This window comes from Theobroma umbraticum, unplaced genomic scaffold (genome assembly GCF_002168275.2).
Source record: "Theobroma umbraticum cultivar Fairchild unplaced genomic scaffold, ASM216827v3 scaffold_86.0, whole genome shotgun sequence".
Taxonomy (NCBI): domain Eukaryota; kingdom Viridiplantae; phylum Streptophyta; class Magnoliopsida; order Malvales; family Malvaceae; genus Theobroma; species Theobroma umbraticum.
The window spans coordinates 278609-296693 of NW_018397263.1; the positions used below are offsets into that span (position 1 = coordinate 278609).

Sequence of the window (18085 nt, forward strand, 5' to 3'; positions counted from 1 at the left end):
GCCGTGATGGGCGTTTGATAGTATCGATTTAGTGAGCAAAGGGGGAAGGGCGAGCGTGTGTATATATACGAGTGGAGAGAGAAGGAGAGATGGGGGTTAGTCGCTTTCCAACTCGGAAGAGGAGGGTTTTCCAGTGGGTGATGTTATGAACAGAGGGACGAGAGGGAAAGAGGTGGGTGGGTTGGATTTTGTAAAGACCAAGAGGGTTTTATGAAAGTTCATGTGGAGGGTAATAAAATAGGGCCTAGTTGCTCCTCTCCAACTTACCAAATTCTCCCTACGTTCCATTCCTTTGAGATTACCAAGCTACCCCGACACATTTCTTTTCTTTTCTTTTTTCTTGTTTTAATACTATTTTTATAAATTTGTCTGTATTATATAAAATTTTAAAGATATTTTAAACGGAATACGATCGTAGAAATTAGGTATAGTAGAGCAGTAGCGGTTAAAGATGACATTGGGAAGTAACAAAACAAACAAATTGACCAATTTGTTAGTACATCTAATTCATCATGTCTTTGGCATTTTAGAATGAGCTAGGTGATCATTGGTTGCATTTTGGAATCACTGTACTCCCACTCTTTGATTAGACAAAAGAGAAGTAAGATGAAAAAGCTAATCCATTTCCCAACCCAAGACAAAAGTGTCCAAGATAGGCTAAAAAATGGGAACTTGTCTCAAGCAGCCATGACCATTTGCATGATACAAATTTGACAGGTGGTCCAATGGGCACCTAGCAACCAATAGAAATTAAAAAATGAAAGAAGAAAGAGGTCCAAGAGATGGATGAAATGTAATTATTGAAAGAGATCTATGATGTTTGATGTGGTCCAACTGAAATTGATAGTTGCAGTAAATGTTTTCAAACTCATTTAACCCACCATCCATCTCTCGAGATGTGAAGCAACAAATAGATCAAATAGAAAAAGCTACAGCAAAGAGGGCTGTTGGTTCTGGGTTTGCATTGCAGCACAGCAGAAAAAGGTCATCTGTGTCAATTCCCACAGTGCCAAGTTTCGTAAATGTCCGGGAAAAGAGAGGGTCAAAGGCTAAAGTGATTTGAACACTAGATCCACTTGCTGGAAGAGTCGTAAGCCGAAGGATAAGATAAGCATTTAAACTGACTCAAGGCTGCAGACTGACAGAAAAGAGAAAAACACCATTTAAAGAAACAAAAAATAAATACAAGAGGGAAAATTCTTCTCCTACTCTCAGCCTATTATATACGCAAAAGAAGAATTTCATATTCTTTTTTTGCAAATAAAGCTTAAATTAAGGAAGTTGCAGGAAAAGAAGTAGGAAGCAGGCGAAGCACGCAGGCAGGTACCTGCGTTTACTGGTTCCATGCCCTTCCAAAGCAGCCGTGTTTGTTTCACCCTTCTTTTTCACTTTTGCATGCTTTAACGTGATTCTTTTGCTGCTTCTGTCTTGTCTTTAACCACTACTCCCAGACAAAAAACTTGGACCCTTTGCTGGATATTAATCTTTGATATCAAATTTCTTTTTAATTATATGGTGTAAACAAGAACAAGTTGGGGTTGGCTTTAGCACATGATCCTCAGGTAGTCAGGGACGAGTCATGTGGGAGTCTGGGCTGGGGCCCGGTCAGACCTTGGATCAATTGTTTTTTGTTCAGTATGATTGGTCGATTTCGACCTTTTTTGATTGATCCATTCGGATACTCATCCATGAACTCCCCATGTTGTAATCTTCCTTTTTCTTTTTCTAAACCCTTGCTTTCTTCCAGAGTGATTCTTCTTCTTCCCATCCTCAACCATCTTGCCTTTCCACTTGACATTTAAAACAAAACTGACCCTTTCAAGCCCTGTTCATGATCAAAAACTCTTTTAATAAATGAGCTCCATCATCCTTGCTTACTCCATGCATGGCTCCAGCCTCCTTCCCCATCATTCCCCAAGCTTCCCTTTTATTTTACTTCTTTTTGCAAGTCTTTACTTAGGCAGATAGATCCATTTAAGTCTTCCAAATTAAAAATGTGGCTGATGAAGACAATAATTAAGTACATCTTGAGACTTTTTGTCATTGCATTTTTTGTGTCAGGGTTTCCAAATGAAAATTAAAGCAAATTCTCAATAAAAAAAACATATTTTTCTACCCTTTAGCAGAAGGAAAATGTTAATATATACTAGTAGATATTAATTGCAAGAAACTAAAGTCCTGCTCTCCTGGCCTTCTTAGATTGTTTATTGAATATAGCACCAAATACATTGCAACTAGAGCGAAGAGGAAAGGGTGCTCTAGCTAGGTTCAGGAAAATTATGAGAAAGTATTAAAAGAGTGAACATGCATGAGAAGAAAAGCATTGGCAGACCAGTAGAGCTATGTGAATGGCTTACCTACCCTAATTAGGGCCTGGAATTCTGTATTTCCATATCCCTCCAACTCTTTTTTCTTTCTTTTTGGTTTTTGGGTGGCCTTTTGCCTTTGAAATGTAGAATCTGATGCAAGAAAATAAGTAGAATGTGTAAGTATTTCAAATTTTTATTAAAAAAATATAAATGCACCGAAATTTTTATTAGAATTGTATAAAAAAAGTTACAAATGCAAAATCGAGATTAGAAGAGACATCGAAGAAGAAAAATTACAAAAAAATTAAAAAAAATATTTTTACATGTTGAATTTTTATTTTTGCTAGTCCATCGGAGAGTGAGTTTGACTCTTTATAAATCGAAATTATGTAACAAAATGAATTTTCTCAAAACAACTAGGAAGTAAAAGAAGAACTGAGTTTACTTTGTTTAAGCAATAATCCCAAAATGTATATTATTATAGTAAATAAAAACATTTGGCTTGATTTATAAGCCATCAAATGATTTTTATAATTATTAACGATGGATATATTTGTCATTATTGATTCAATATTACATATCGCTTCTTTAACCTAGAGATGTTAAAATGAATTAATCTATTACTTTTTTATATTAATAGAATAATTATATACTAATTATTCAATTAAATATAAATTATAATTAAAAAAGAAAATAAAAAATATTAAAAAAAAGGATAAGTTTGAGCTGCAGATGGAGATTGCACAGCGGTTAAAGCAGTTAAAATATGAGGAAATTTAGCGGGTAAGAAATTATTAAAAGTCTAGACAGATAGTCAAGGGTCCGCTCTCTCTCTCTCTCCAAATTGTATCCCTACGACCGTAGATTGCTTTCGACAGAGAAAGAGAGAGGGGGGGACGAGAGAATCAGAGAAAGGGAAAATTAAAAGCAGAGAATTGCGATAATCGAGCTTGAGATTGGAGGGAAAGTAGAGAAATGGATCAGATTTTGAACAAGGTGGGATCCTATTGGCTGGGCCAGAAGGCCAACAAGGAGATCAATTCCGTCGGTGACGATATCAACGTACGTTTGCATTTTCTTTCTCTTTCTCTCTCGATCTCGATCGTTGTCTTTTACCTTCCGGTTTACTCACTTCCTCTTCGGTTTTGACCCCGATCCGCTCAAAAATTTGGTGGAAATCGTTAATTTACCTAGGGTTTCTTGAGAACATGTTTCAACTTTGATCCGTGTCGATTACTTTATATAATTATGTAATCCTAATGGTTAATTTAATTAAAACAAAAGGTTAATCTGCGTATTGGTCAACTTATCCTTTCTGACGCGGTATTTGTTTATTTAATTAGCAAAGATAGTTTTTTTTTCCCCTTTTTGAGGAAATTTTAAGCTTGGAATGATTAGAAATAAATTTGAGTCTTTTTCATTCCATTATGTGCCAGATTTCCTATCTTTGAATGATTATAACAACTTAATTTCTTGATGTGGGGGAAGGAGTTTGTGATAGTCATTCGCTTGCTTTAATTTACAAAAGTCAAATGTTAACTGGTTTTTTCACTGTATCTTTACTGATTGTTAGAAAAGCAAGTTTAGTGCTAGCCGAAGGTGATGGTAGCAATTCGGAAGAAATTCAGTCTCATAAAACATTTAAACTGTTATTGTTCATCTAACAATTCTTAGGTCATTATGAGGAAGCTTGATGTAGGCTTATTTCATGTTTTCCCCAAGTACAGCAAAGTTGGTGTGTTGATGAATATATGTTCATTTATTGATATTGCCTTCCCCTTGAGTTATGCATGTCTGTCTTGTTTGTTTATAACATTACTCATACTAACATCATTTTTCCCCCATTTTAAAACCAGTCATTGTCCACCAGTATTGAAGGAGGAGCCAAATGGTTGGTTAATAAAATCAAAGGTTTGTTCGTCTCTTGCTGCATCATGTTGTTCTATTTTCTCTGCTGTAGTTTTTTATGTGTGAAAGATAACTGTTTTTGTGAGGTTCAGAAGGATAGTTTCCAATGCAGTTCATTTTTTGTGCTTTAAATAACTGATGGCAAGGGTAAATTCTTGTAATTGACTTTCATTCAAGGTTTGTATCTTGGAGGAAAATTGGGCATGAGTGAAGTGTAGACTTCAGAACAGAGAATCCAAATCTTGATGAGTTTATTGATTAGCTAAAGTACATAAACCAGTTAGAAAAAGAAGCTATCTATTTGTCTTAAATTAGTAGGTTCTGGAGCCCCAAGTGGCCACCTAAATTGTGGTGGTAATGCAAATCGTGATAATACTTGATGTAGAGAATGTCAATAGAGAGCTTCTAGTGGTTTTCCGTGGCCCAACTCTTATATCAATGGATCTTGATTGTCAAAAGTAAACAGATTGGTTCTTATGATGACTTTAAACATTCACAGAAGGAATACCATTCAGACATTCACATGAAGCTCTATTTCTGTCTGTGGGTTGGGGCTCTTTGATGTTGTTAACTTTGGGATATATAGCCTTCATCTTGACCCTTTATTTGATGGTATCAAGATATATAGTAGAATGTATATGTTCTGTCCAAAAATTTTGTCATTGATATTTGGCCATTTACAGGAAAAATGCAAAAGCCCTTGCAAGAGCTGTTAAAAGAATATAACCTGCCGATAGGAATCTTCCCTCGTGATGCAACTAACTACGAATTCAATGAGGAGACGGGAAAGCTTACTGTTTTTATTCCAACAGTATGTGAAGTGGGATATAGGGACTCATCTGTCCTGCGCTTCTTCACCACTGTGACTGGGTATCTGGAGAAAGGAAAGCTGGCTGATATAGAAGGTATGAAGACAAAAGTGGTGATATGGGTCAAAGTAACCTCTATCACATCTGATGGATCAAAGCTGTATGTCACTGCTGGAATGAAGAAATCCCGGAATAGAGAGGCTTATGAGGTTTCTAGGGATGGTGTAAGTGTAGATAAGTTCTGAAGTGGTTTCTCATAGCCTTTGGACCTTTGAACTTTTGTTCCATTAGTTTTTAAGATTCAAGTACAAAGACTGCTCGTCTCTCGTATGCTTGCTGCTTATTGTGGTAAAGCTTTACTCTGTTCTACGTGGAAGGTGACAATGCCATGTTTATATTAATTGTATGGAACTGGCGCACTCAGTTAAGGGGGTTGAACCTCGTGTATTGAGATCTTATAAATTGTATGGAAAGCGTTTTAGTGGTTCCCACAAGCACTCTGTTTTGATTAGTTGGGAGAGTGTTATGGCCCAAGCCCTGTTATCAAATCTGTCAGGACTTGTGCCAGAAAATCCTTCTTTCTTTTCAGGGAAAATAATGGAATATGAATTCATTTGACCCCAAAGGCACAAAACAGATACTTTCTGTTCGTATGTAGTATATTCTAAAAGTAAGGTTGGGTATGGAATCGAGAAAACTTCTGTGGCAAAACATTTGCATTCTTCTATGTTCTGGAGTGGAGTTGAGGGCTAGCAGAGTCGATGGGGCAGAGGCCGAATAAAGCTTTGCAAAATCAATTCTGCACCAGCCGGGAATCGAACCCGGGTCTGTACCGTGGCAGGGTACTATTCTACCACTAGACCACTGGTGCTTTGTGATCTGAATTTCCGTACGTCTGCAAGCGGTCCGATATCGCAGAACACTGTGGACAGCTTGATTTAAGTTTAAGTTATTAGTAATAATTGATTCAAATTTTTGTGTAAATTTTAATAATCAAATTCGCATTCCGTATGAGAGGTTTCACAAAATGGGCATGGTTTGAGGAGCAAGACACATTCATGATAGATAAAGTTATCCTTGATATAATGGAACGAAATGTAACTGATTAGATGATAAAGTAGACTTTTTACGTGGCTATCAGAAACTCAAATTTCTCTGTAACTCCCTATAAACTCCAATTCTTGAATTGTCAGAAATTGAAGGAGTCAGGAGGGCGAGTGTTTGAATATAGGGAGTAAAAGCATATCAAGTAACTTGATAGATCAATCAATAATATTTACTTGATCTGAGTGAAGAAGAAATTGCAGACATAAGCTTATTGTGAATTTTCCATGTGACCCTGGCCAACAGATTTACCCGGATTCCTGGATTGGACATTCATGTATTATCTCGATTCAGGCTAATTAAGCTGCAGCGTTCTTCATTTCTAGACCAACTTAGTTGTAGCTGCTGTTTAGCTCTTGGAAAAAGGTCTTCGATGCTTCATAAGTGGACCAACAGATTGCAGCAGCAGGAGCATGGAAGAGCATCCTTGGGATCCATCCCCTCATAAGGCCTCGGTATCCATCCTTCTTCACGATTGTTCGGATAACATTCCCAATTGAACTGCTGGAAAATCTATCACAGCCACAGACTCCCTGTTTAACAAACCAAACCCCTGGAGAAAACGAGCTAGAAAACACAAGATCCAGAAATATTTAAGAACATCATCTAAATTGGTCAAATTTCAGTCTCGGGTACTTTGTCATTTCTCTGCCCTGTTACTGTTGTATAAATTCTCTTGTACTATAATTTGCATAAAGTGGGCCGACCTCTGCTCTAATCTCTGTTTCAAGCTGTTAAATTTAGCGGTTTGTCTTTTATCAAAAATCCGAATTTGAATGTTTTCTGAACTAAGAAAACTGACTGTTTACCTGGACCTGCAACTGGGTTTTAACAACATCGAGCGGCGTTGTAACGGCAGCAGCCAGGCCCCCAGCAGCGGCACCAGCGGTGGCATGAACGACCAACCTCTCATCGTCGGTGCTATCAGGCGACACCTCCATCAGCCCTCGCTTCGCTGCCTCGTACGTGGCGAAGTGAACAGCAGTAAACGGCGCGTTCATAACGACAGTTGTCCTATAAGAAGCGTAGAAGGCTCCAATCCCTTCCTCCATCAGAACCCTCCGCAAGCAATCCGCTACGCCCTTGTACGGACTGCTCTTCAGCTGCAGTCTCTGTTTCACCATATCCATAGGCGTGAACACCGCGTCGCTCGTGACAGTGGCCACCACGCCAGAAGCGGCATGAGCCATCGAGTTGTTGGGATCGCCACGTGACAAAGCTTGCTTAGACAGCTCGTAAACAGAAAAGTAAACTGCATGGGCGGGTCCTGCGCCAAGCCCCATGGCAGCTATACCACGGTAAAGTCCGGAAGGACCTTCGAGCTTCAAGATGGAGCCGAGGGCCTGGCGAACGCCTATGGGTTGAACCGAACATGAAGCACCAATAGCTTGCATGCGCGTCTTAAGGGTGTCAACAGGAAACATAGCCATGTGCTCGACAGAGCCCGCTATGGAGCCAGCGATCATGAATTGCCAAAAGTGGAGGCCGTCGTGGGTTGGCGGGTGGGAAGGTGAGATATCGGGGTGGAAGTCGGGAGGAAGTGGCACAGGCCGGTATTGAGGGGAAGCGTCAGTGGCCATGGTGAAGATAAATATGGCAAGCAAGAGTTGCTGCCTGGACCGAAATATATAATAAGAGTGGAGAAAGGTGGCTTTCGAGTTGTCGCTGTGCTCTGAATTATTTTCTTTTGAGATGATTTATTTGACTTTGATTTTTCGAAATAACTCTCTTTTAAATTTTAAAAAACTTTAATTAAAAGAAAAGATTTTTAACAAAATTACTTTTAATGAAATGTTTTTATATTCAAACTTTATATTTAAAGTGTTTAATTTTAAAAGTTTATATATTAGTGAAATATAAAAATAAATATCAAGTTACATATCATGTTTAAACTTTATTATATTCAATAGATTTATTACATGTTAAATGTTAGAGTTGTTACATACAAGTATGACTTTTAACAACTTTGAAGAATGTTTAATTTATAAATTTCACTTATAACTTTAATCCATCAACTTGAAAATTTTGTAAATGTAAATTAATACACTAAAAAAACCTATATTAATGTCATCTTTACTTTTTAATTTGTATAAACAATAATATGATAAGAAATAGACAAAAAGATATTGATAGTGGTAAAATTAGAAAGAACTAGATGGTAAGAGAAAGAAATTAAGAGTATAGTAGATGAATATTGGAGAGAAATTGATAAAATTAGAACAAGCTAGATGGTGAGAAAAAAAATCGAAAACACAACAGATGGATGTGAGAGAGAGAAATCGAGAGGTGAAATTATGATAAATGATTTAATTTATTTAAAATTACTTCAAGAGTATTTTTATTAAGTCATAATAAAAAATGAATAAAAATTATTAACTTTATAATAAGAGTTATTTTTGAAATGATTGTTTAAATTTGATAATTTTTTATAATTTTTTTTAATAAAAAAATAAAAAAAAGGAGATCGCTTTCGAGTTTTCGTTATGCTCTGAATTACTTTCTTTTCTTTATTCGAAAATTAAAATAATAAACAAAGGTTTGAGTGGATTTTTACGAGAAAAAGACTGAATTGCACGTAGCTATCAGGGAGGGGAGAGAATCGAATGGGGAGATATGGAGAAGGCTGGGAGCTTTCTTGCTTTACTTCTTTTCTCTTTCCATTTTTGGTTTGTATTGATTTATTATTAAATATATACTTATTTTTTAAGTCTAAAAACATCAAAATACAATATCATTTACAAACACTATCGTTGCATCTGCATTTCGTAAAAAGAATAAAAATTTTTCACTCTCACTTGAAGTTCATATCACGTAACTCTAACCGGTATATCCTAATAATAAATACAAACGATGTTAGTATAAAAGATTTATTTGACACATGATAGTAAAATTAAAGAATAAATACGAAACAGGATATCAAATGAAAATAAATGAATTTTGTTCGATTTTGAATGAAAATCAAAAGGATAAACTTTACCCTTCTATCAAATGTTTAATAGTAAGGTTCCATTTCATAATTTAAAGTTGTTTGATTATGTTTTGGAGAATTATATGGTAGCAAAGAAAATTCAAACTCATCCTAGACAAAGAGTATATATGCTCACAACAAGCTAAGTGATTTGGTACAAGCTAATTTGTTCCTGCGGCACTTCATCTTCTTGACAAGACTTGCAGAACATTGTTATCCGGAAGTGTTATGTCACTTGCAAAAAGGTTCATGTTTTTCACTTTTATTTTTTTCAATATTCCCTTGATATAGTTTTTGCAGTACAGTTCTGTGTATCCTTTTTAACCTTCTTTGATGGCCAAAAGAAACAGGTTTTCTGATAAAACTAAAAGGCCTCGACAGTGAAATTCGTCATATTTAGAGAGGAAACAAATCAAAAGGCTCCAGGACTAGCTCAGACAATACAAGGTAGAGAAGCCGTGTGCTATCCACAAGCCTGCTAAACATTCTGTGGCTGCATGCGGCAGTGGCAAAGTAACTTGGCTCAATGAATTTCCAATCACTGTCAGGATTTTGAATTTTTTGTTAGCCTGAGCCTCGCAAATAATAATATCTCAGTTGCGGATATGATCGCTTAACATCATGTGGCTATGAACGCGTGCTGTCCACAAGCCCCCTTCCATCAAAAGCAGTAAAACTCGACATCTCATGGCCAAGGTTGTGCGAAAAAAGCTTGAGTGAGTGAAAGTGAGCTGCAGTGTCTTCACCTGCAGCAAAAGGTCCCCCCTATCCCTCTCGAATCCAAGACTAATATGTGACAAATTAAAGTCAAATTCATCCTCCTCTGCTTTGTTGTGATGGGTAGATTCTTTGCGTGACTGATCATATAATAGTTCCTCTGCAAGCGATAAGAAAAGCCCATTTCTCCCCTACTATGATGGCGCCTTTTTGCCTGTGTTTAGTCCTTTATGAGTTGAATAAGAGTTCCTCTATAGTTTGGGCCAGTCCGGAGCCCGTTGAATGAAGCCGAGAAACAAAAATCGGTCAATTCAGGCCAAGGTCCGGACCATAAAACCGCAAGGGGTCGTCTCTGAGCTGGATGGCAATGGACAGAGAGGTGACAGAAAACCTGGAAGGGTTGCCTGAACACTGCAATGCTGTATACTTAAAAAAGACTGAACAACTGTTTTAACTTTTCAAAGAATCCTGTTAAAGAAGTTATCCTTGCTCAAAACTGAATTCCATTTGCACTCTTAACATGGGAAAATGTGGCTACCACTTTCATGGAGTGATGAGAGGTGTACATACCAGAGTAGGAACAAAAGTATGAACAGAATCAGGAAGAAAAATTCTAACCCAAACATGGAGAAGCCGATTATGAGTTACATATGATATGATAGAAAAAATCCTTGGATTGGGATTGAGAAAAATTCAATGGTGGTTTATGTCAACTCTAGAAGAAGCTGAACCTGGATAGAAAGACTATAGCATGGAAGGTGGGGCAAATTGAATTTTCTTTTGCTTAATCAAAGCAAGGATAAGGGAAGAAAAGTTAAAACAATTGGATAATCTCAACCAGTCATACCTCTCTAGACGATTTCGGTCAATGATCAACTTGTCTGAATTTGCCCAAATAACAAGAATTTTTAACCATAAGAACTTGGAAATTTATTCTGTTACTCCGTTACAAAGGGAAATTTCTCTGCAAAGAAAGATAGGGGCCACTTTTTCTGGAGCATTAGAAAAAACGAGATTATTTACCTTGCTAAAGACAAGATAAACACTGCTCAAATCTCCACTCTTGTACGCTTAGGCTAACTTCTACTCGCCCAAACATCGCACAGATTCTTGACCCATGAGATAAAGTTGTCCGAACAAAGAGCGAGTATGGTTACTTGTAAGACTCGAGCAACTGGGAAGAGTTTAATTCACATGGGGACAGCTAGTCAATGACGCTAAGATTGCAATGTGGACAGAATATTCTGGCTAAAATTTCCACAAAAGCAAGAGGATTGGATAGAACACGAGGTCGCCACACGCCTGCCTGCGTGTTTCAAGCAGGATCGTCCACCTAATATGCTATCCCACGGTCGAAAACGAACCCCATCCGCTCTGGACTCTTGTAACAGTCCTTCCTACCAGTGCTATTCTCTATATATGCCCTGACACCCAACCTTCATCAGCCATCTTTTCTTCATTTCTTCTCCATTTAGATTGTTTCAAGTTCAGTTGCTGTAATCCTCTCAGAACCAAAGCAATGTTTTTGAGATCAGTTTCATCTTTCTCAGTCCCAACCAAGCATGGGGATAATCTAATCAGTTCCCTTAGGGGCTCTCCTGCATTATCATCTTCTAGTGTCGGTTCTGCCTTTCCTTCTTCCTCTGCTCTGGGTTTTCCTCAGAGAAAACCTGGAAGGGCTTTTGGGGTTTCTGCCTCCTTAGAAACCAACAATTTCGCACTTACAGGGGTAGTGTTTCAGCCATTTGAAGAGGTCAAAAAGAAGGAACTTGATATTCCAGTCGCTCCTCAGGTTTCGCTTGCTCGCCAGAAATATACAGATGAGTGTGAAGCCGCAATCAATGAGCAAATCAAGTGAGTGGTGGTTCTCGTTTTGGTTTCTATCCCTTTTGTTTCTGATCTGTAGTCAAGCTTCTCATTTTTTTCCCTTCAGATTCAGTTCTTAAATTACTGTGGTTGTTTTGTCACAGTGTGGAGTACAACGTGTCCTATGTGTACCACTCTTTGTATGGCTACTTCGACAGAGACAACATTGCTCTCAAGGGCTTAGCCAAGTAAGAACACAGAAAACAACACCCTCTCCATATATTTCTTCCTTAGTCAAATGACATGATAAATATTTGAACTTGTTGCAATCAGATTTTTCAAGGAGGCTAGTGAAGAAGAAAGAGAGCATGCGGAGAAGCTGATGGAATATCAGGTTTTCTTTAAATCTTTTGTTCTTTCTGTTTTATACTGGACTGGGAGGGAGTAGCTGATACAATTATTGTTGGAACTGTATTATTAGAACATACGAGGAGGAAGAGTAAAACTACACTCTATCCTGATGCCCCCTTCAGAGTTTGAACACGCAGAGAAGGGAGATGCATTATATGGTGAGTTAGTGTCTCTTTAACCAATAGCCACCACATCTGTATTTAGCTCTCAAAACCATGCTACTGCCTTAATGCTTGATAATCTTTTCTTCTTTCACAGATATGTCTCATAACTGTTCTGCTGTATATCCGCTAGAGTTTGTTTAATATTGTTTGTGTCCAACTGGTTTCAATTAATTTTTTGCTGTAATTCTTTTTGGACTTCAGCTATGGAATTAGCACTGTCCTTGGAGAAGTTGACAAACGAGAAGCTTTTGAGCCTGCACCATGTAATACTTCTTTACCTTATGCTCGATTAAAATCCTGAAAGCAAAGTACTATGAGCAGCTCTACCTGTTTTGAAACTTCAAAGCCATGGGGTGTAGATCAGGATGTTTGAGTCTGCAATTTGATGTAGATTGTTCTTAATTCTCATTTTTTGTACTCTATTGATGAATAACAGGTAGCAGAGCAAAACCATGATGCTCAGATGTCAGAATTCATTGAAAGAGAGTTTTTATCTGAGCAGGTGAGCTCAAGTGGCAGCTTGTTCCAACCGAGAAGGCAATGTTCTAATGAAATCATGCCTGACTAACTAAAATTTTTGTAGGTTGAAGCCATTAAGAAGATATCTGAATATGTTGCTCAGTTAAGGATAGTTGGAAAAGGCCACGGTACGCACTCAAAGCTAGAATCAAACTCTCAGCACAATCTTTTCTTTCAGTTTGCTACATCGTTTGCATTCAATTCATAAAACCATTGAAAAAATGTTTCAATTACTTCTGTCCTATCCTCGTGTTATTTTCTAAGCACTGAGGGCAATTGCTTGGTCCGGCTTGCAGGAGTCTGGCACTTTGATCAAATGCTCCTCCACGAGGGTGATGCTGCATAATGAAGATCTTTCATCCGCCGCGACTTAAATTGAGTGATGTTCTACTACATGAACCAGAATTTTTGGAGAAGAATAAACTGTTGTGTAGAATATTTGTTTGAAGTTCTAAGACATCAGTAACCCCTTAGCTTTGTCATGTTAGAAAGAACCAGAGAACTTTCCTTTTACCCCCAAAATTAAGGGAGCTTTGTTTGTGTTCCTCAATGGCTGGAGGAACAATGTCTGATTGATGCATCAAAGGCTCCTCTCAACAGTGTGTCTATGGATTGTGATTAGGATCATTCCCTAGTGAGATTGTATAATTAAATAGCAGATGTGTTCGATTAAGTTGCTTTTGAAGCATGGTATCTTCTCTGCACCTTCTATCATTTACATTTGATTAAAGAAAGATGGAAAGCACACAAAATTTGTTCCAACAATGAAAAATTGAAGCAACAACTGTTGTCTAGATTCTAGAATTGGCTGCTATCTTCTACATCTCAATCAGATAAACTTTAAGTCCAATTTTCCCTTCCCCAGGGGAGGAAAACTCTCAAAAGCTTTAACCTCAATGAAGACTAGTCCATTAAAGTTCATCTAAACCTGATGGTTTACAGACAGACATGATCTATCTTGGCTTGAAACAGAATCTGAAAGAAGAAGGCCTTGTGCTTCTTCTGGTTTTATGGCCGTTTGATGGGAAAGAAGAATGAATCATCTTCCACATCACTTGTATGTCTTCATATTCGCCACAAGACTCCATGTCCTTGTAAAGAGTTAGCAGCACCTGCCTATTCTCTACCATGATTGCCGTAAGCTTTTGTTAGAACAACAGATATTTGTGTATAAATCCAACATGCATGCATACACGCGCGCATATAAATCAGGTTTAACTGCTTAGACAGAAAGCGAAAGGAGAGTTACCTTTGACCTTTGGCCTGAGACATGAAGTGAACTTCAGAAGCATGCATTTGGTTGGAAAGAGAACAGAATTCTTAAAACGAAGCCATCCCCTCCAGCTCTCCATCTTCAAGCCTTGGCGTAGCTCCTCAGCTTCTCCTCTTTGTTCCTCCATTACATATATATATATATATATAAATGTCTGTTTTCCATTCCTAAACTTCCCATTAGCCATTAAACTAATGCTCGTAAGCAACGCAACGAAATGAAACCGACATGACAGAAAACAACAATTGTCAAGACAGAACAGCCTTAGTTTACTTAAAATTGGATTTCACTAATAATGTTGTACCGTTAATACCAAATGTAATGAAATCTAAGTCCTACCAACTTTGAATTGTTAACTGCAAAATAAGACGAAAGGAATTACTGACTTGAATCTTTTATCTTTCACAGGGATATGCTTGACAACTGAGAGATAGAAGGGGATGCTTAGTACCAAATAATGGGGGACCAAGGAACATATTAACATAATAATAGTAAATTTTACGAATTATAAATTAAATCAGATTACGATACTGTCAAATTACGATTACGGTACTGTCAATTTGATGTTTCATTCATTGTTGTGCTCTTTTGTTAACAAAACAATTGCAGTGATAAGTTTCGATTAATCTACGGAAGAGAGAAAAAAAATGTAATTATTGGGAAGAAACCGACGGTGAGTAGGAAAGTTCATTTGGACTTTGCAGTTCCCATGTATCCTTCCTACCAAAGATTCTCATCGCCATTAATTTGTAGGAAAGAGCAGGTGGGGCCGCGGTCAAACGGTTGGTTGGATTTTCCTTCAATGCGTTTGTGTTTGTGTGGACACCTCTCACTTCCCCACCCTCACACTCCCAATTTAGAGATATTTTAGGCTAAGCCGAAATGGAGAGATAACCAAAAGGTATTAAATCAAACAAAAACTAATATCAAATGAGGAGTTTCACTAAGCTTTAGTTTAAGCAAAGCAAAGAAGATTAGTTAGAAGAAGCATGGTGTCATTGGATCCTCTTGGCATCACTTTTCTTTTTTCTGCTTGCTTAATCTGCTTGGCACTACCTGTGGAAAGTAGACTGAAGCATGTGCTTTGGCAAGCAGTTCTGGTAGTGTAGTCTCTTTAACTGCCATCCATGACAACTTACCAACTCTCTGTTTATTCTATCCTAACTCTGTTCCTTCAACTCTCTGTTTATTCTGTCCTAACCCTGTTCCTTCCAGTATTTTCTGTTTTTGTTTTTCCCTTGATGAAATATTCTACTTCAGCTGCAGCCTATGTCAAAGTTATAGTGACCTTGCCTGTGAAAATTTGCCTTTTCAAGGGAACTAATGTAAATCTTTTCAGAATGACCAAATGACAAGTCAGCCTGGATTCAGAGGGTGGATAATAATAGTAATGCCTGGTGCATCCTCACCTATTATGCAGAAGAAACTGGATAGAATGGGCATGGGAATAAATAATGCATTGGTCCATCTTCATACTGCTAAACCACTTGCGTAACTGGAAAAGGAAATTCATCCTGTAGAATACAGAAGGGAAGGGATGGAAACTAAGAGGAAAGGAAAATGAAACCAATGCTGCTGGCAATAGCAATTTAAATATTTATTTCAAAGGATATAAAGGGTGGCAGAAGCAACTCTCTCAATTAACCAACTAAATCAGAAATATTCACGACAACAACCAAGTGTTCCATAATTTGTAGCCTGATATGTCACTAACATCACCCAACTGAAACGGACTTAAATTGCAAGAACAAAATGGTTTTCAAAATTGTGCTCATAAGTTAAAAACAAGAAATCTAGTATCTCCAGAAAATAATACCACAGCAAAACATATCTGGGTATCTTATGCTAAAGTTTAAACAGCATTTTGGGCTGCAAGCCTCTTCCTAGCTTCCTCAATGATGGATAACTTGATACCCTTGCCCTTAGGAAGTGAAACCCACGGCTTTGTTCCTTTTCCAATTGTGAAGACATTACCAAGACGAGTGGCAAACTCGTGTCCAGCAGCATCTTGAATATGGATCGTCTCAAAGCTACCCTTGTGCTTCTCCCTGTTCTTAATTACTCCAACACGACCTCTGTTCCTTCCTCCAGTGACCATGACAACATTCCCAACATCAAACTTGATAAAGTCAACAATTTTGTTGCTGTCAAGGTCCAGCTTGATGGTGTCATTAGCCTTGATCAGAGGGTCCGGGTAACGGATAGTACGTCCATCATATGTATTGAGATATGGAATGCCTTTCTGGCCAAACTGGACAGATCGAACCTTGCAAAGCTTAAACTGCAGAATACAAAAAAGCACATGAAAATTATTGTTATAACTAACAGGGTGAAGAAAGTAGAAAAAACTTAGGGGCTATAATGCAACTGTGATAAGAACAAGCAGATAATAAATCCAAGTTCAAACCTTGGTTTCATCACCAGTGATGGCATGGAGACGGAATCGCCCTTTGGTGTCATAAAGTAGACGGAAGTCCTCATTTGTTTTAGGAATGGAAACAACATCTGGCAGCAGGTGATAAAGCATGGTTAGAAAAGAGTCAAAGAGAATAAATTTGTAAGGGCAGAGAGAAAAAGGTCAAATCCTGAAAAAAAGAGCTCTCAAAGCTAATCTAGGAACAAGCCACAAGCCCAAAACCACATGCCAATGAACATTGCCTAACCGATAGATCTCAGCATATATTTCATATATTAGAATGAAAGTACCAGTCAATCAGAATAGAGCACACAAAGATTTGATCATAGGACCCTGAAGCCACATGGAAAACAGAGTAACCAACCAATTATAATGGGAATGAAAAAAATTCAACTGAACCAAATCAGTCAAGGAAATCAAGAGAAAGTACACATACCCATGAAACCAGCAGGATAGGTCTTATCTGTCCTAACCTTTCCATCTACCATAACATGCCTCTGCATAAGAATAGCAATGACTTCTCTATATGTGAGAGCATACTTCAATCTGTTTCGCAGAATGAGGATCAAGGGCAAGCATTCTCTGGACTTGTGGGGGCCAGATGATGGCTTGGGAGCCTGCGAACAGGAAAGTAAGAAAACAAAATTAAAACTGAATAGATGAAGCAAGCAGGTGGAGGGGACAATAAAAAAAACTGAAGGAACAAAGACGAACAGTAAACTGGTATGGAAGTGATAGGATCAAGATGATAACATACAAAAGCACCACCAAGCTTGTCAAGCATCCAATGCTTAGGGGCATTGAGCCTCTTCAAATGTTTCTTCAACCCTCTAGCCTGTAACACACCACAACAAAATCATAGTGTAAAATGAAACTGAAATATTTTATCATGATCGCATAAAGACCCACAAGGCCAAAACAGAACAAAATAAAAACAGCATCTGCGTTACTATATCAAATACAACAGCAAGACTGCACATTCACAAATCAAAAACATAGTAAAACTACAATAATCTGATTTTAAAAGTCTAGCCTTTCTAAAATAGCAAAACAGCAAATCAGGAGCAGATAATTGATCTAAGGTTCCATTCAAGTCCTTCCTTCCCATCAATTAAATCACCATTTTATGTCAAATAGATCCCAACTGTTGAAACTACCGTTAACGCTCAAAACCCATATATCAACAAGGAGGTAACTATTAGACACTGTCATAAACAATGGAAATCACAGAAAACCCAGATAACATGACTATTCCAAATCAATGAAGCAAGAGCACAAAACCAGCCCCGAAAGTCATCAAATAACAGTGATTAAACCAAACTAATCCGAAATATCCTATGGCCTTTACCGAAAGCAAAAGAAAACAGATCCATGAAATTTCCAGAACCAAAAATCAAATGGCGAAGACAAAAGTGTGAACTAACATAACCTATCGAAGAATGAAAACAAGAGAAAAGCAAATGAAAGTTCAGGAAAGCAGAGACTGACCATCTTGTTGAAAATGCAGCTGTGCTAGCTCAAAGCCTGTGGTTTTGCTGAAGCCGTTCTTTGAATGGGGAGATGGGAGGGGCTGCAAAACCCTAATAACTCCCGTCTATCTATACCTCTCTACATTTGACGAGGGCAGTTTAGGGCTTTTCCTCAGTACTGGACTGTCCGTGTGTGCTACGAGACTATGGCT

At 37.8% G+C, this 18085-nt stretch overlaps 4 protein-coding genes and 1 non-coding gene across 8 annotated transcripts; 2 read left to right on the top strand and 3 right to left on the bottom strand.

Moving 5' to 3' along the window:
* Positions 1–3096: 3096 nt before the first annotated feature.
* Positions 3097–5520, top strand: LOC110420150 (uncharacterized protein At5g01610-like). Its single transcript, XM_021433353.2, has 3 exons — positions 3097–3371; positions 4166–4220; positions 4901–5520. The coding sequence occupies exons 1-3, from the start codon at positions 3285–3287 to the stop codon at positions 5269–5271; spliced, it is 513 nt and encodes a 170-aa protein (XP_021289028.1). The 5' UTR covers positions 3097–3284; the 3' UTR covers positions 5272–5520.
* A 306-nt stretch (positions 5521–5826) lies between these two features.
* Positions 5827–5897, bottom strand: TRNAG-GCC (transfer RNA glycine (anticodon GCC)). The gene has a single exon. It is a non-coding gene; the product is annotated as a tRNA-Gly (tRNA).
* A 212-nt stretch (positions 5898–6109) lies between these two features.
* On the bottom strand, positions 6110–7786 carry LOC110420141 (uncharacterized). Of its 4 annotated transcripts, none has more exons than XM_021433338.2 (2): positions 6940–7784; positions 6110–6643 (listed from the first exon to the last, which is right to left on the bottom strand). In XM_021433338.2, the coding sequence occupies exons 1-2, from the start codon at positions 7708–7710 to the stop codon at positions 6509–6511; spliced, it is 906 nt and encodes a 301-aa protein (XP_021289013.1). In that variant the 5' UTR covers positions 7711–7784; the 3' UTR covers positions 6110–6508. The 4 variants fall into 4 exon arrangements, with proteins under 4 accessions (XP_021289013.1, XP_021289012.1, XP_021289015.1 ...); XM_021433337.2 differs by having other exon boundaries at positions 6110–6663; positions 6940–7778; XM_021433340.2 differs by having other exon boundaries at positions 6521–6697; positions 6940–7785.
* Positions 7787–11251: 3465 nt separating this feature from the next.
* Positions 11252–13400, top strand: FER1 (ferretin 1). The gene is made up of 8 exons (XM_021433344.2): positions 11252–11669; positions 11786–11869; positions 11955–12015; positions 12103–12190; positions 12398–12459; positions 12633–12698; positions 12780–12843; positions 13012–13400. Exons 1-8 carry the CDS (start codon positions 11335–11337, stop codon positions 13059–13061), a joined length of 810 nt encoding a protein of 269 aa, XP_021289019.1. The 5' UTR covers positions 11252–11334; the 3' UTR covers positions 13062–13400.
* Positions 13401–15692: 2292 nt separating this feature from the next.
* LOC110420144 (small ribosomal subunit protein eS4-like) lies at positions 15693–17996 on the bottom strand. Its single transcript, XM_021433345.2, has 5 exons — positions 17893–17996; positions 17162–17239; positions 16841–17021; positions 16396–16493; positions 15693–16269 (listed from the first exon to the last, which is right to left on the bottom strand). Exons 1-5 carry the CDS (start codon positions 17893–17895, stop codon positions 15841–15843), a joined length of 789 nt encoding a protein of 262 aa, XP_021289020.1. The 5' UTR covers positions 17896–17996; the 3' UTR covers positions 15693–15840.
* Positions 17997–18085: the final 89 nt, after the last annotated feature.

Coding starts and splice junctions, on each gene's coding strand:
- LOC110420150 (XM_021433353.2), top strand. CDS start 3,285: ATGGATCAGATTTTGAACAAGGTGGGATCCTATTGGCTGGGCCAGAAG. Junction 3,372..4,165: donor CCGTCGGTGACGATATCAAC/GTACGTTTGCAT, acceptor TTTTAAAACCAG/TCATTGTCCACCAGTATTGA. Junction 4,221..4,900: donor GTTGGTTAATAAAATCAAAG/GTTTGTTCGTCT, acceptor GGCCATTTACAG/GAAAAATGCAAAAGCCCTTG.
- LOC110420141 (XM_021433337.2), bottom strand. CDS start 7,710: ATGGCCACTGACGCTTCCCCTCAATACCGGCCTGTGCCACTTCCTCCC. Junction 6,664..6,939: donor AAACCCAGTTGCAGGTCCAG/GTAAACAGTCAG, acceptor TTTGTTAAACAG/GGAGTCTGTGGCTGTGATAG.
- FER1 (XM_021433344.2), top strand. CDS start 11,335: ATGTTTTTGAGATCAGTTTCATCTTTCTCAGTCCCAACCAAGCATGGG. Junction 12,191..12,397: donor GAAGGGAGATGCATTATATG/GTGAGTTAGTGT, acceptor TTTGGACTTCAG/CTATGGAATTAGCACTGTCC. Junction 12,844..13,011: donor GATAGTTGGAAAAGGCCACG/GTACGCACTCAA, acceptor TCCGGCTTGCAG/GAGTCTGGCACTTTGATCAA.
- LOC110420144 (XM_021433345.2), bottom strand. Junction 17,022..17,161: donor ACAAGCTTGGTGGTGCTTTT/GTATGTTATCAT, acceptor TCCTGTTCGCAG/GCTCCCAAGCCATCATCTGG. Junction 16,494..16,840: donor CTATCCTGCTGGTTTCATGG/GTATGTGTACTT, acceptor ACCTGCTGCCAG/ATGTTGTTTCCATTCCTAAA.